Genomic DNA, 14,371 nt, shown 5'->3' with positions numbered 1-14,371 from the left:
CTCTATTTGTAAAAAATATAAATAAAAAGTTATTTTTTTACATATATGCAAACAGTTGAGTAAAAAATATAAATAAAAAGTTTTTTTTTACATATATGCAAGCAGTTGATCCAGTTTTACTCAACATGTTTCGCTATAAAAAATAGCTTTTTCAGGAGATAACTTTTTTATGGATGCTGCATATGTAAACTACAAATATTGGTTTTTTTTTTTAGGTGTACTTTACAGAAGACAATAATAATATAAAAAGTATGAACTTTATTTGTACAAATATAGTAAAAATATAAATATATATATTTTTTAAATATATGCAAGCAGTTGATCCAGTTTTACTCAACATGTTTCGCTATAAAAAGTAGCTTCTTCAGGAGATAACTTTTTTTTATGGATGCTGCATATGTAAATGACAAATATTGTTTTTTTTTTTTAGGTGCACTTTACAGAAGACAATAATAATATAAAAAGTATGAACTTTATTTGTACGAATATAGTAAAAAAATATATATATTTTTTTAAATATATGCAAGCAGTTGATCCAGTTTTACTCAACATGTTTCGCTATAAAAAATAGCTTCTTCAGGAGATACATTTTTTTATGGATGCTGCATATGTAAACTACAAGAAGAAATGCATAATTAATCATTAAATAGTGATTAAACAATACAAAAAAAAGTTCAAAGAATAGACAAACCATTTTTTTATACATAGTCAAACACTAATGCTTGCGTTAATAAATCCCCAGGGAAACCCAGTAAATTGTTATACTTTAATGATAATAGAAGAATTACTCAGGTGGAGACACTCGAGTGTCATAGGAAGGTGCCTAAAAGGAAGACATCAGCAAACGTAGGAGGAGATAGGGACCAAGAAAAGCAGACCTGGGAGGGGGCACATAAATTAGATTTTTTTTATTTTGATGCTAACCAAAATCAACTAAGAAAAACATAAAATTATATTTATAAGTTGCTATGCCTCTAAATGAAACAAAATAGAGAACAACCTAATTACCTCCCGTATATTAGGGATATGGCACGGTAAGTTATAGACTACATCAGCCTTTCTTAACCTTTTCAACACAGAGGAACCCTTGAAATAATTCTCCGGTCTCGGGGAACCCCCTTCTAGAAATTAGAAATCTACAACTCATGATACATTAGTGTGATGGTCAGTGGGAAGAATGGTCCTTACACTTGTGGTCATTGGGAAGAATGGTCCTTACACTTGTGGTCATTGGGAAGAATGGTCCTTACACTTGTGGTCATTGGGAAGAATGGTCCTTACACTTGTGGTCAGTGGGAGGAATGGTCCTTACACTTGTGGTCATTGGGAAGAATGGTCCTTACACTTGTGGTCATTGGGAAGAATGGTCCTTACACTAGTGGTCATTGGGAAGAATGGTCCTTACACTTGTGGTCATTGGGAAGAATGGTCCTTACACTTGTGGTCATTGGGAAGAATTACCTCCTTACACTTGTGGTCATTGGGAAGAACGGTCCTTACCCTTGTGGTCATTGGGAAGAATGATCTTTACACTTGTGGTCATTGGGAAGAATGATCCTTACACTTGTGGTCATTGGGAAGAATGATCTTTACACTAGTGGTCATTGGGAAGAAGGGTCCTTACACTTGTGGTCAGTGGGAAGAATGGTCCTTACACTAGTGGTCATTGGGAAGAATGGTCCTTACACTTGTGGTCATTGGGAAGAATGTTTCTTACACTAGTGGTCATTGGGAAGAATGGTCCTTACACTTGTGGTCATTGGGAAGAATGGTCCTTACACTTGTGGTCATTGGGAAGAATGGTCCTTACACTTGTGGTCATTGGGAAGAATGGTCCTTACACTTGTGGTCATTGGGAAGAATGTTCCTTACACTAGTGGTCATTGGGAAGAATGGTCCTTACACTTGTGGTCATTGGGAAGAATGGTCCTTACACTAGTGGTCAGTGGGAAGAATGGTCCTTACACTTGTGGTCATTGGGGAGAATTACCTCCTTACAGATAGCTAAAAAAAGATCAATGGTGTCGGTGGGAACTTATCCGAGAGGCAGTAATGGCCCAATGCTGAAGGAACCCCTACAACTTCTGGAGGAACCCTGGTTGAGAATCCCTGGACTACATAGTCTACATAGGACCATATATGGATCCAGGTAATAAGCCAAAGTGATTTTTATCTCTTCGCTCTAGACTTACAAATATTATTTTATGTTTTTCTTAGTTGATTCACTTAGAAGAAAAACACAAAATAATATTTGTAAGTCTAGAGTGAAGAGATAAAAATCACTTTGGCTTATTACCTGGATCCATATATGGTCCTATGTAGACTATGTAGTCCAGGGATTCTCAACCAGGGTTCCTCCAGAGGTTGTAGGGGTTCCTTCAGCATTGGGCCATTTCTGCCTCTCAGATAAGTTTCCACCAACACCATTGATCTTTTTAGCTCTCTGTAAGGAGGTAATTCTTCCCAATGACCACAAGTGTAAGGACCATTCTTCCCAATGACCACAAGTGTGAGGACCATTTTTCCCACTGACCACAAGTGTGAGGACCATTCTTCCCACTGACCACAAGTGTAAGGACCATTCTTCCCAATGACCACAAGTGTAATGACCATTCTTCCCACTGACCACTAGTGTAAGGAGCATTCTTCCCAATGACCACAAGTGTAAGGACCATTCTTCCCAATGACCACAAGTGTAAGGACCATTCTTTCCAATGACCACAAGTGTAATGACCATTCTTCCCACTGACCACTAGTGTAAGGAGCATTCTTCCCAATGACCACTAGTGTAAGGACCATTCTTCCCAATGACCACAAGTGTAAGGATCGTTCTTCCCAATGACCACAAGGGTAAGGACCGTTCTTCCCAATGACCACAAGTGTAAGGACCGTTCTTCCCAATGACCACAAGTGTAAGGATCATTCTTCCCAATGACCACAAGTGTAAAGATCATTCTTCCCAATGACCACAAGGGTAAGGACCGTTCTTCCCAATGACCACAAGTGTAAGGAGGTAATTCTTCCCAATGACCACAAGTGTAGGGACCATTCTTCCCAATGACCACTAGTGTAAGGACCATTCTTCCCAATGACCACAAGTGTAAGGACCATTCTTCCCAATGACCACAAGTGTAAGGACCATTCTTCCCAATGACTACAAGTGTAAGGACCATTCTTCCCAATGACTACAAGTGTGAGGAACATTCTTCCTAATGACCACTAGTGTAAGGACCATTCTTCCCAATGACCACTAGTGTAAGGACCATTCTTCCCAATGACCACTAGTGTAAGGACCATTCTTCCCAATGACCACAAGTGTAAGGACCATTCTTCCCAATGACCACTAGTGTAAGGACCATTCTTCCCAATGACCACAAGTGTAAGGAACATTCTTCCCAATGACCACTAGTGTAAGCACCATTCTTCCCAATGACCACTAGTGTAAGGACCATTCTTCCCAATGACCACTAGTGTAAGCACCATTCTTCCCAATGACCACTAGTGTAAGGACCATTCTTCCCAATGACCACAAGTGTAAGGACCATTCTTCCCAATGACCACAAGTGTAAGGATCGTTCTTCCCAATGACCACAAGGGTAAGGACCGTTCTTCCCAATGACCACAAGTGTAAGGACCGTTCTTCCCAATGACCACAAGTGTAAGGATCATTCTTCCCAATGACCACAAGTGTAAAGATCATTCTTCCCAATGACCACAAGGGTAAGGACCGTTCTTCCCAATGACCACAAGTGTAAGGAGGTAATTCTTCCCAATGACCACAAGTGTAAGGACCATTCTTCCCAATGACCACTAGTGTAAGGACCATTCTTCCCAATGACCACAAGTGTAAGGACCATTCTTCCCAATGACCACAAGTGTAAGGACCATTCTTCCCAATGACTACAAGTGTAAGGACCATTCTTCCCAATGACTACAAGTGTGAGGAACATTCTTCCTAATGACCACTAGTGTAAGGACCATTCTTCCCAATGACCACTAGTGTAAGGACCATTCTTCCCAATGACCACTAGTGTAAGGACCATTCTTCCCAATGACCACAAGTGTAAGGACCATTCTTCCCAATGACCACTAGTGTAAGGACCATTCTTCCCAATGACCACTAGTGTAAGGACCATTCTTCCCAATGACCACAAGTGTAAGGAACATTCTTCCCAATGACCACTAGTGTAAGCACCATTCTTCCCAATGACCACTAGTGTAAGGACCATTCTTCCCAATGACCACTAGTGTAAGCACCATTCTTCCCAATGACCACTAGTGTAAGGACCATTCTTCCCAATGACCACAAGTGTAAGGACCATTCTTCCCAATGACCACTAGTGTAAGCACCATTCTTCCCAATGACCACAAGTGTGAGGACCATTCTTCCCAATGACCACAAGTGTAAGGACCATTCTTCCCAATGACCACAAGTGTAAGGACCATTCTTCCCACTGACCACAAGTGTAAGGACCCTTCTTCCCAATGACCACAAGTGTAAGGACCATTCTTCCCAATGACCACAAGTGTAAGGATCATTCTTCCCACTGACCACAAGTGTAAAGATCATTCTTCCCAATGACCACAAGTGTAAGGATCATTCTTCCCAATGACCACAAGGGTAAGGACCGTTCTTCCCAATGACCACAAGTGTAAGGACCATTCTTCCCAATGACCACAAGTGTAAGGACCATTCTTCCCAATGACCACAAGTGTAAGGACCATTCTTCCCACTGACCACAAGTGTAAGGACCATTCTTCCCACTGACCACAAGTGTGAGGACCATTCTTCCCAATGACCACAAGTGTAAGGACCATTCTTCCCAATGACCACAAGTGTAAGGACCATTCTTCCCAATGACCACAAGTGTAAGGACCATTCTTCCCAATGACCACAAGTGTGAGGACCATTCTTCCCAATGACCACAAGTGTAAGGACCATTCTTCCCACTGACCACAAGTCTAAGGACCATTCTTCCCAATGACCACAAGTGTGAGGACCATTCTTCCCAATGACCACAAGTGTAAGGACCATTCTTCCCAATGACCACAAGTGTAAGGACCATTCTTCCCAATGACCACAAGTGTAAGGACCATTCTTCCCAATGACCACAAGTGTGAGGACCATTCTTCCCAATGACCACAAGTGTAAGGACCATTCTTCCCACTGACCACAAGTGTAAGGACCCTTCTTCCCAATGACCACTAGTGTAAAGATCATTCTTCCCAATGACCACAAGTGTAAGGATCATTCTTCCCACTGACCACAAGTGTAAAGATCATTCTTCCCAATGACCACAAGTGTAAGGATCATTCTTCCCAATGACCACAAGGGTAAGGACCGTTCTTCCCAATGACCACAAGTGTAAGGACCATTCTTCCCAATGACCACAAGTGTAAGGACCATTCTTCCCAATGACCACAAGTGTAAGGACCATTCTTCCCAATGACCACAAGTGTAAGGACCATTCTTCCCAATGACCACAAGTGTAAGGACCATTCTTCCCAATGACCACAAGTGTGAGGACCATTCTTCCCAATGACCACAAGTGTAAGGACCATTCTTCCCACTGACCACTAGTGTAAGGACCCTTCTTCCCAATGACCACTAGTGTAAAGATCATTCTTCCCAATGACCACAAGTGTAAGGATCATTCTTCCCAATGACCACAAGTGTAAAGATCATTCTTCCCAATGACCACAAGGGTAAGGACCATTCTTCCCAATGACCACAAGTGTAAGGACCATTCTTCCCAATGACCACAAGTGTAAGGACCATTCTTCCCACTGACCACAAGTGTAAGGACCCTTCTTCCCAATGACCACAAGTGTAAGGACCATTCTTCCCAATGACCACAAGTGTAAGGATCATTCTTCCCACTGACCACAAGTGTAAAGATCATTCTTCCCAATGACCACAAGTGTAAGGATCATTCTTCCCAATGACCACAAGGGTAAGGACCGTTCTTCCCAATGACCACAAGTGTAAGGACCATTCTTCCCAATGACCACAAGTGTAAGGACCATTCTTCCCAATGACCACAAGTGTAAGGACCATTCTTCCCACTGACCACAAGTGTAAGGACCATTCTTCCCACTGACCACAAGTGTGAGGACCATTCTTCCCAATGACCACAAGTGTAAGGACCATTCTTCCCAATGACCACAAGTGTAAGGACCATTCTTCCCAATGACCACAAGTGTAAGGACCATTCTTCCCAATGACCACAAGTGTGAGGACCATTCTTCCCAATGACCACAAGTGTCAGGACCATTCTTCCCACTGACCACAAGTGTAAGGACCATTCTTCCCAATGACCACAAGTGTGAGGACCATTCTTCCCAATGACCACAAGTGTAAGGACCATTCTTCCCAATGACCACAAGTGTAAGGACCATTCTTCCCAATGACCACAAGTGTAAGGACCATTCTTCCCAATGACCACAAGTGTGAGGACCATTCTTCCCAATGACCACAAGTGTAAGGACCATTCTTCCCACTGACCACAAGTGTAAGGACCATTCTTCCCACTGACCACAAGTGTAAGGACCCTTCTTCCCAATGACCACTAGTGTAAAGATCATTCTTCCCAATGACCACAAGTGTAAGGATCATTCTTCCCACTGACCACAAGTGTAAAGATCATTCTTCCCAATGACCACAAGTGTAAGGATCATTCTTCCCAATGACCACAAGGGTAAGGACCGTTCTTCCCAATGACCACAAGTGTAAGGACCATTCTTCCCAATGACCACAAGTGTAAGGACCATTCTTCCCAATGACCACAAGTGTAAGGACCATTCTTCCCAATGACCACAAGTGTAAGGACCATTCTTCCCAATGACCACAAGTGTGAGGACCATTCTTCCCAATGACCACAAGTGTAAGGACCATTCTTCCCAATGACCACAAGTGTGAGGACCATTCTTCCCAATGACCACAAGTGTAAGGACCATTCTTCCCACTGACCACAAGTGTAAGGACCATTCTTCCCAATGACCACTAGTGTAAAGATCATTCTTCCCAATGACCACAAGTGTAAGGATCATTCTTCCCAATGACCACAAGTGTAAAGATCATTCTTCCCAATGACCACAAGGGTAAGGACCGTTCTTCCCAATGACCACAAGTGTAAGGACCATTCTTCCCAATGACCACAAGTGTAAGGACCATTCTTCCCAATGACCACAAGTGTAAGGACCCTTCTTCCCAATGACCACTAGTGTAAGGATCATTCTTCCCAATGACCACAAGGGTAAGGACCATTCTTCCCAATGACCACAAGTGTAAGGATCATTCTTCCCACTGACCACAAGTGTAAGGATCATTCTTCCCACTGACCACAAGTGTAAGGATCATTCTTCCCACTGACCATCACACTAATGTATCATGAGATGTGGAGTTCTAATGTTTGAGCAGGGGGTTCCCCCGAGACCGGAGAACTATTTCAAGGGTTCCTCTGTGTTGAAAAGGTTGAGAAAGGCTGATGTAGTCTATAACCTTTCACTTAGAAGAGAAGCATAAAATAATATTTGTAAGTCTAGAGCGAAGAGATAAAAATCACTTTGTCTTATTACCTGGATCCATATATGGTCCTATGTAGACCATGTGTAGTCTATGACCTACCGTGCCATATCCCTAATATACGGGAGGTAATTGCGTTGTTCTCTATTTTGTTTCATTTAGAGGCATAGCAACTTATAAATATAATTTTAATTTTATGTTTTTCTTAGTTGATTTTGGTTAGCATCAAAATTAAAAAAATGAATTGATGTGCCCCCTCCCAGGTCTGCTTTGATTGATCCCTATCTCCTCCTACGTTTGCTGATGTCTTCCTCTTAGGCTCCTTCCTATGACACTCGAGTGTCTCCACCTTCTGTTATCATTGAGGTATAACAATTTGCTGGGTTCCTCCTCGGGATTTAGCAATGCAAGCATTAGTGTTTGATTATGTACATAACAATTGCTTGTCTGTTCTTTGAACTTTATTGTATTGTTTAGGGCTGAAACAACTAATCGATTAATCGACAACCAATCGATTATGAAATTAATCGATTACTATTTTCATAATCGATTAATCGGCCAGTAACAAAATGGGGTTAAAGTTAGAGTCTGATGATATTTACCAGATTGACCCTTTAATAGTATATATCTCCTCTAATAGTATATGCAGTATATATCCTCTAATGGTATATACGCTATCTCTCTCCTCTAATGGTATATACAGTATATCTCTTCTGTCTGTTATTCTCAGAGTGGATTCGATATTTTGCTCCCTAACCATATAGTTGATTATTTATATTCACCACTGCATATAGAGATATTTAAGAATAAATTGACTTTTTTTTAAACTTTACATATTAACTAAATTATACACCACAGCTTTTTTTTTAAGATTATTAATCGATTAATCGAAACAATAAATCGGCCAACTAATCGATTATGAAAATAATCGTTAGTTGCAGCCCTAGTATTGTTTAATCACTATTTAAAGCGGTTCTATAGTCATATACGCCACCGCATGCGCGCCGCCAGTTGGGACCTCCGTAAATCGTAGTCGCGGACTCGATCGCCGCGGGGATACCCGCGATCGTCTTACGGGGAGGAAGAACGGTGGGGGGGGGGATGCTAATGTAAACAAGCATCTCGCCGTTCTGCCTAGCGACAGTGACACTGATCTCTGCTCCCTGTGATCAGGGAAGTGTCACACATAGCCCCTCCCCACAGTTAGAAACACCCCCCCCCCACAGGACACACTTAACCCCTTCACTGCCAGTGTCATTTACACAGGAATCGGTGCATTTGTATAGCACTGATTGCTGTATAAATGACAATGGTCCCAAAAATGTGTCAAAAATGTCCAATGTGTCCGCCGTAATGTCGCAGTCACAATAAAAATCGCTGATCGCCGCCATTACTAGTAAAAAAAAAAAAAATATTAATACAAATGCCATAAATCAATCCCCTTTTTTGTAGCCGCTATAACTTTTGCGCAAACCAATCAATAATCGCTAATTGCGTTTTTTTTTTATTTACCAAAAATATGTAGAAGAATACGTATCGGCCTAAACTGAGGGAAAAAAAAAATTTTTTCGATATTTTTGGGGGATATTTATTATAACAAAATGTAAAAAAAAATGCGTTTTTTTCACAATTGTCGCTCTTTTTTTTGTTTATAGCGCAAAAAAATAAAAACCGCAGAGGTGATCAAATACCACCAAAAGAAAAAGCTCTATTTGTGGGGGGGGGGGGGGGGAAAGGACATCAATTTTTGTTTGGGAGCCACGTCGCACGGCCGCGCAATTGTCAGTTAAAGCGACGCAGTGCCGAATTCGCAAAAAGTGGTCTGGTCTTTGGCCAGCAAAATGGCCCGGGGGGGCTGAAAGTGGTTAATGATTAATTATGTATTTCTTTTTGTAGTTTACATATGCAGCAGCCATAAAAAAGTTATCTTCCTGAAGAAGCTCATTTTTATAGCGAAACATGTTGAGTAAAACTGGATCAACTGCTTGAATATATGTAAAAACTTTTTATGAATGTTTTTACTATTCTTGTACAAAGAAAGTTCAGAATTGTTATATTCTTATTGTCTTCTTGCATACATGTAAAAACTTTTTATTTATGTTTTACTCATTTTGTACAAATAAAGTAGATGATATTATTGTCTTCTATGAAGAGTGCACCTAAAAAAAAAATAACTTTTTCCATATTCCTTTATTTCTATCTATCAGGGGTGTGGTGCTAGGGACTTCAGACACTCAGACTCTCTGTTTTAATGTTTTTTTTTTCTTCTTTTATAAAATGTTGCAAATAAAAAAAATAAACCCTAATGTCTTTCTCCTCACAAATAATACAAGAGTAGAAGGGGAGGGGTTTACTTCTTCATTCTTAACAGGTTCTTTACTGTAAGAGCGGTAAAAAATGTGATTGCCATTACTAAATGAAAAGGGTTCTTTACGGTAAGAGCGGTGAGAATGAGAACCAACCTTCCCCAGGAATGGGGGTCTAGCTCAGACTCTTTTCCTTTATAATCCCGCACTCCCTTTTCCTTTCTTTTTTTTTTTCTTTTTTTTAAAGTGACCCCCGTCAGGTTTAAGGTTTCCAGCAGTAGAAGAGGGTTTATACTCACCTTTCTGGGGGCCCCTCTTTTTTACCTTTCCCCTTTTCCGGCTCTGCGTTTTCTTTGAGCCTTTAGGGAATTTGAGACATCTGAAAGCAGGGTCGTTGATAGGGGAGTGCAGGCAGGGCCCCTGTACCGGGCCCGGACCCTGCGGGGTCAACAGGGGGTCCCCGTCCCCGCTGTGCTCCTCCTGCTGCGGCGGTTGCCCGCTGACGTCATCCTCAAATTGCTCCGACGTTCTTTCCGCTACAATGTAACAAGAAAGTGATGAGAAGGGGGAAGAGGAGAGTATGCGCCCCCCACGATGCCCTGGTCAGGGGCGTGCCAGGGTTCCCGGGCCACCAGTAGACGAGAGGGTTAAACACATATACACACACAATGCCACGGCCAGTGCTGGAGATGGAGTGCCCCCCACCAGCAGCAACTTACCGTTTGATCCTGGGGGGGGGCTGGGGGGGGGGCTTAGATACCCCTGGAGGCCACAGAGCATTATCACACCCTCCCCCCATGTCCCACTAATAACCCTGCCGTGGGTTTTGGAGGTCAGAGACGTATTATTTCATCTCTCCGAACCCCCGCCCCCCCCCCCCCCCCAACAGAAAATTCCCACACCCCCTGGAGTGGGTGACCTCCATACCGGCAGACAGATCACAAACGTCACCACATCATACACATCATCTGTAAAATGCAATATGGCCACCTGGAGGCGCTCTGTACACAGGTGGTATACAGAACGCCCCCCCCCCCCACCGGAAATATCATTTCCTGCTTGTGTAATTAGCTTACTGATTTTTGCTGTAAAATACAAGTCAGATTTTGGGCATCCCCTGCAACACAAATGTCATTTTTGGTGGGATACTCCCAACAGGAAATCGGATGTAAAGGTATGCAGACCCTGCAGCTTTCCTCATTGGAGCAGGCGCAGCAGCTGATTGGTAATTGTAATGTCACTCTCATTCACAGGCGCTTTGCACATGGACATAGAGAAACACACAGAACTACACTAAGGTAGTGCAGCCTCATCAGTGCCCACTGGTGCTTTCTCACCAGTGCTGCCTATCATATGCCCATTAGTGCCTCCTCATTAGTGCGCTAATATTGTGTGGCATAAAAAAAAAAATTGCAGAACCCACCAATTTATTCTCTAGGGCCTCTACTCTCAAAATTATATATAATGTTTGGAGGTTCTAATTGTCTAGCAAAAAAAACAAACAAAAAAACGGATTGTTACATGTGAACAAAAAGTGAAAAAAAAAAAAATTGGGTACTGTCTTTTTTTTTTTTTTTTGCAGGCATGGTATTTTACGCCTTTATATTTTTGGCATCTATTTACTTGACGTAACCCAATCTTTTTTAGATTTTTCTAAAAAAAAAAAAAATGGGTATAATATTAAGCCAGAAAATATATACTTCCATTTCTAGCAAAAAAAATCAGATGTTCACAAGAAAAAAAAAATTTGCAGTGGTAGACAAGTTGTTGAATATAGTTCTCTACTTCATGTTTTTTTTTTTGCATTGAATGAAAAAAAAAAATTTCTCCAAAAATTGCATTTAAAAAACTGCTGCGTTAATATTGTGTGGCATAAAAGAATTGCAAAACCCACCAATTTATTCTCTAGGGCCTCTGCTCTAAAAAATATATATATAAAGTTTGGAGGTTCTAACAAATTTTCTAGCAAAAAAAAAAAAAAAAAACGTATTGTTACATGTGAACAAAAAGTGCCAGAAAAAAATTGGGTACTGTTTTTTTTTGTTTTGTTTTTTTGCGGGCATGCTATTTTATGGATTTATATTTCTGGGAAAAAAAAATGGGTATAATATTAAGTCAGAAAATATATACTTCTATTTCTAGCAAAAAAAAAATTGCAGATGTTCACAAGGAAAAAAAGAAATTACAGTGGTAGACAAGTTGTTGAGTATAATTCTCTACTTCATGTTTTTTTTTTCATTGAATTAAAAAAAAAAAAAAAAAGTTTCCCTACAAATTGCATTTAAAAAACTTCTGCATTAATATTGTGTGGCATAAAAGAATTGCAAAGCCCACCAATTTATTCTCTATAAATATATATAATGTTTGGAGGTTCTAACTAATTTTCTAGCAAAAAAACAAAAAAATGGATTGTTACGTGTGGTGAACAAAAAGTGGCAGAAAAAAAATTGCATTTAAAAAACTGCTGCGTTAATATTGTGTGGCATGAAAGAATTGCAAAACCCACAAATATATTCTCTAGGGCCTCTGATTTAATATACCGGTGTATAGATAGATAGATAGATAGATAGATAGATAGATAGATAGATAGATAGATAGATAGAATTAGATAGATAGATAGATAGATAGATAGATAGATAGATAGATAGATAGATAGATAGATAGATAGATAGATAGAATTAGATAGATAGATAGATAGATAGATAGATAGATAGATAGATAGATAGATAGATAGATAGATAGATAGATAGATAGATAGAATTAGATAGATAGAATTAGATAGATAGATAGATAGATAGATAGAATTAGATAGATAGAATTAGATAGATAGATAGATAGATAGATAGATAGATAGATAGATAGATAGATAGATAGATAGATAGATAGAATTAGATAGATAGATAGATAGATAGAATTAGATAGATAGAATTAGATAGATAGATAGATAGATAGAATTAGATAGATAGGATTAGATAGATAGATAGATAGATAGATAGATAGGATTAGATAGATAGATAGGGATAGATAGATAGATAGGATTAGATAGATAGGATTAGATTAGATAGGATTAGATTAGATAGATAAGATTAGATTCGATAGATAAGATTAGATTAGATAGATAGATTAGATAGATAAGATTAGATTAGATAGGATTAGATTAGATAGATAAGATTAGATTAGATAGGATTAGATTAGATAGATAAGATTAGATTAGATAGATAAGATTAGATTAGATTAGATTAGATAGATTAGATAGATAAGATTAGATTAGATTAGATTAGATAGATAAGATTAGATTAGATTAGATTAGATAGATAAGATTAGATTAGATTAGATTAGATAGATTAGATAGATAAGATTAGATTAGATTAGATAGATAAGATTAGATTAGATTAGATAGATAAGATTAGATTAGATTAGATTAGATAGATAAGATTAGATAGATTAGATAGATAAGATTAGATTAGATTAGATAGATAAGATTAGATTAGATAGATAATGTTTGGAGGTTCTAACTAATTTTGTAGCAAAAAAAAAAAAAAAATGGATTGTTACATGTGAATAAAAAGTGGCAGAAAAAAATTGGGTACCGTAGTTTTTTTTTTTTTTGAAGGCATGGTATTTTACGGCTTTATATTTTTGGCATCTATTTACTTCACGCTACCCAATCTTTTTTATATTTAAAAAAATAAATAAAAAAAATATATATATATATATATATATAAAGTATAATATTAAGTCAGAAAATCAATACTTCTATTTCCAGCAAAAAAAGCAGATATTCACAAGAAAAAAATAAATTGCGGCGGTAGACAAGTGGTTGAGTATAATTCTCCACTTCATGAATGAATTGAGTTGGTTTAGAAGCCCCCCCTATAGGAAGAACATTGGGAGATATCACCGCGCACCTCTTTTGAAAATAGTAAAAAAAAAAAAAAAAAAATGAAATAAAAAACTTACCATACAATACTGGAAAAAGGAGGGCGATGCAGAGAAGAGCCGAGCGCGTTCTATGGAACATCACCCCCATCTTCTAGGTGCGGAGTCCAGGAATCCTGCGGAGAACATGGAGGGACATCAGAACGGAGATATGAGGAGCCGCTCCTCGCTCGCTCTTCGCAAACAGACTGAACACACCTCGTGTCTGAGACCTCGTACAAAAGAGACAGACAAAGCCGACCGGTGGCGTGCAGTGCTGACACCTCCTGAAAATAGACACCATTGTTTTCATAGAGCGTCTCAGTGAATGATCCTACCTGGCGATGAATGATGAGAGGGATCAGGACAATGTACACAGCGTGCGAAAAAAGGCATTTTTTTTTTTTTTTTTTTACTTTACAAAGTACCGGTAATTGTAAAGATTTTTTTTTTTTTTTTTTTAAATATGGAATATGTCATACTTACTTGCTCTGTGTAATGGTTTTGCACAGAGAAGCCCCGATCCTCCTCTTCTGGTGTTCCCCACTGGCGCTTCTGGTCTACTCCCCCCTGCAAGCCTCTTGCTATACAGCCACTCATGCAGGCTTGCTCCCAAACTGCG

General features: G+C 39.5%; 1 protein-coding gene across 1 annotated transcript in view; it reads right to left on the bottom strand.

Moving 5' to 3' along the window:
* The window catches only part of LOC143997891 (uncharacterized), a 43,927-nt gene extending 29,985 nt beyond the window's left edge, over positions 1-13,942 (bottom strand). The window contains exon 1 of the mRNA XM_077493717.1: positions 13,792-13,942. Coding sequence (XP_077349843.1) covers positions 13,792-13,861 — 70 coding nt within the window. The 5' untranslated portion in view covers positions 13,862-13,942. The remainder of the gene's footprint in view (positions 1-13,791) is intronic.
* Positions 13,943-14,371: the final 429 nt, after the last annotated feature.

Source organism: Lithobates pipiens, unplaced genomic scaffold (genome assembly GCF_037356315.1).
Source record: "Lithobates pipiens isolate NorthernLeopardFrog02 unplaced genomic scaffold, aLitPip1_a1.2 Scaffold_19, whole genome shotgun sequence".
Classification (NCBI taxonomy): domain Eukaryota; kingdom Metazoa; phylum Chordata; class Amphibia; order Anura; family Ranidae; genus Lithobates; species Lithobates pipiens.
This window is presented reverse-complemented; position numbering and strand designations above follow the sequence as displayed.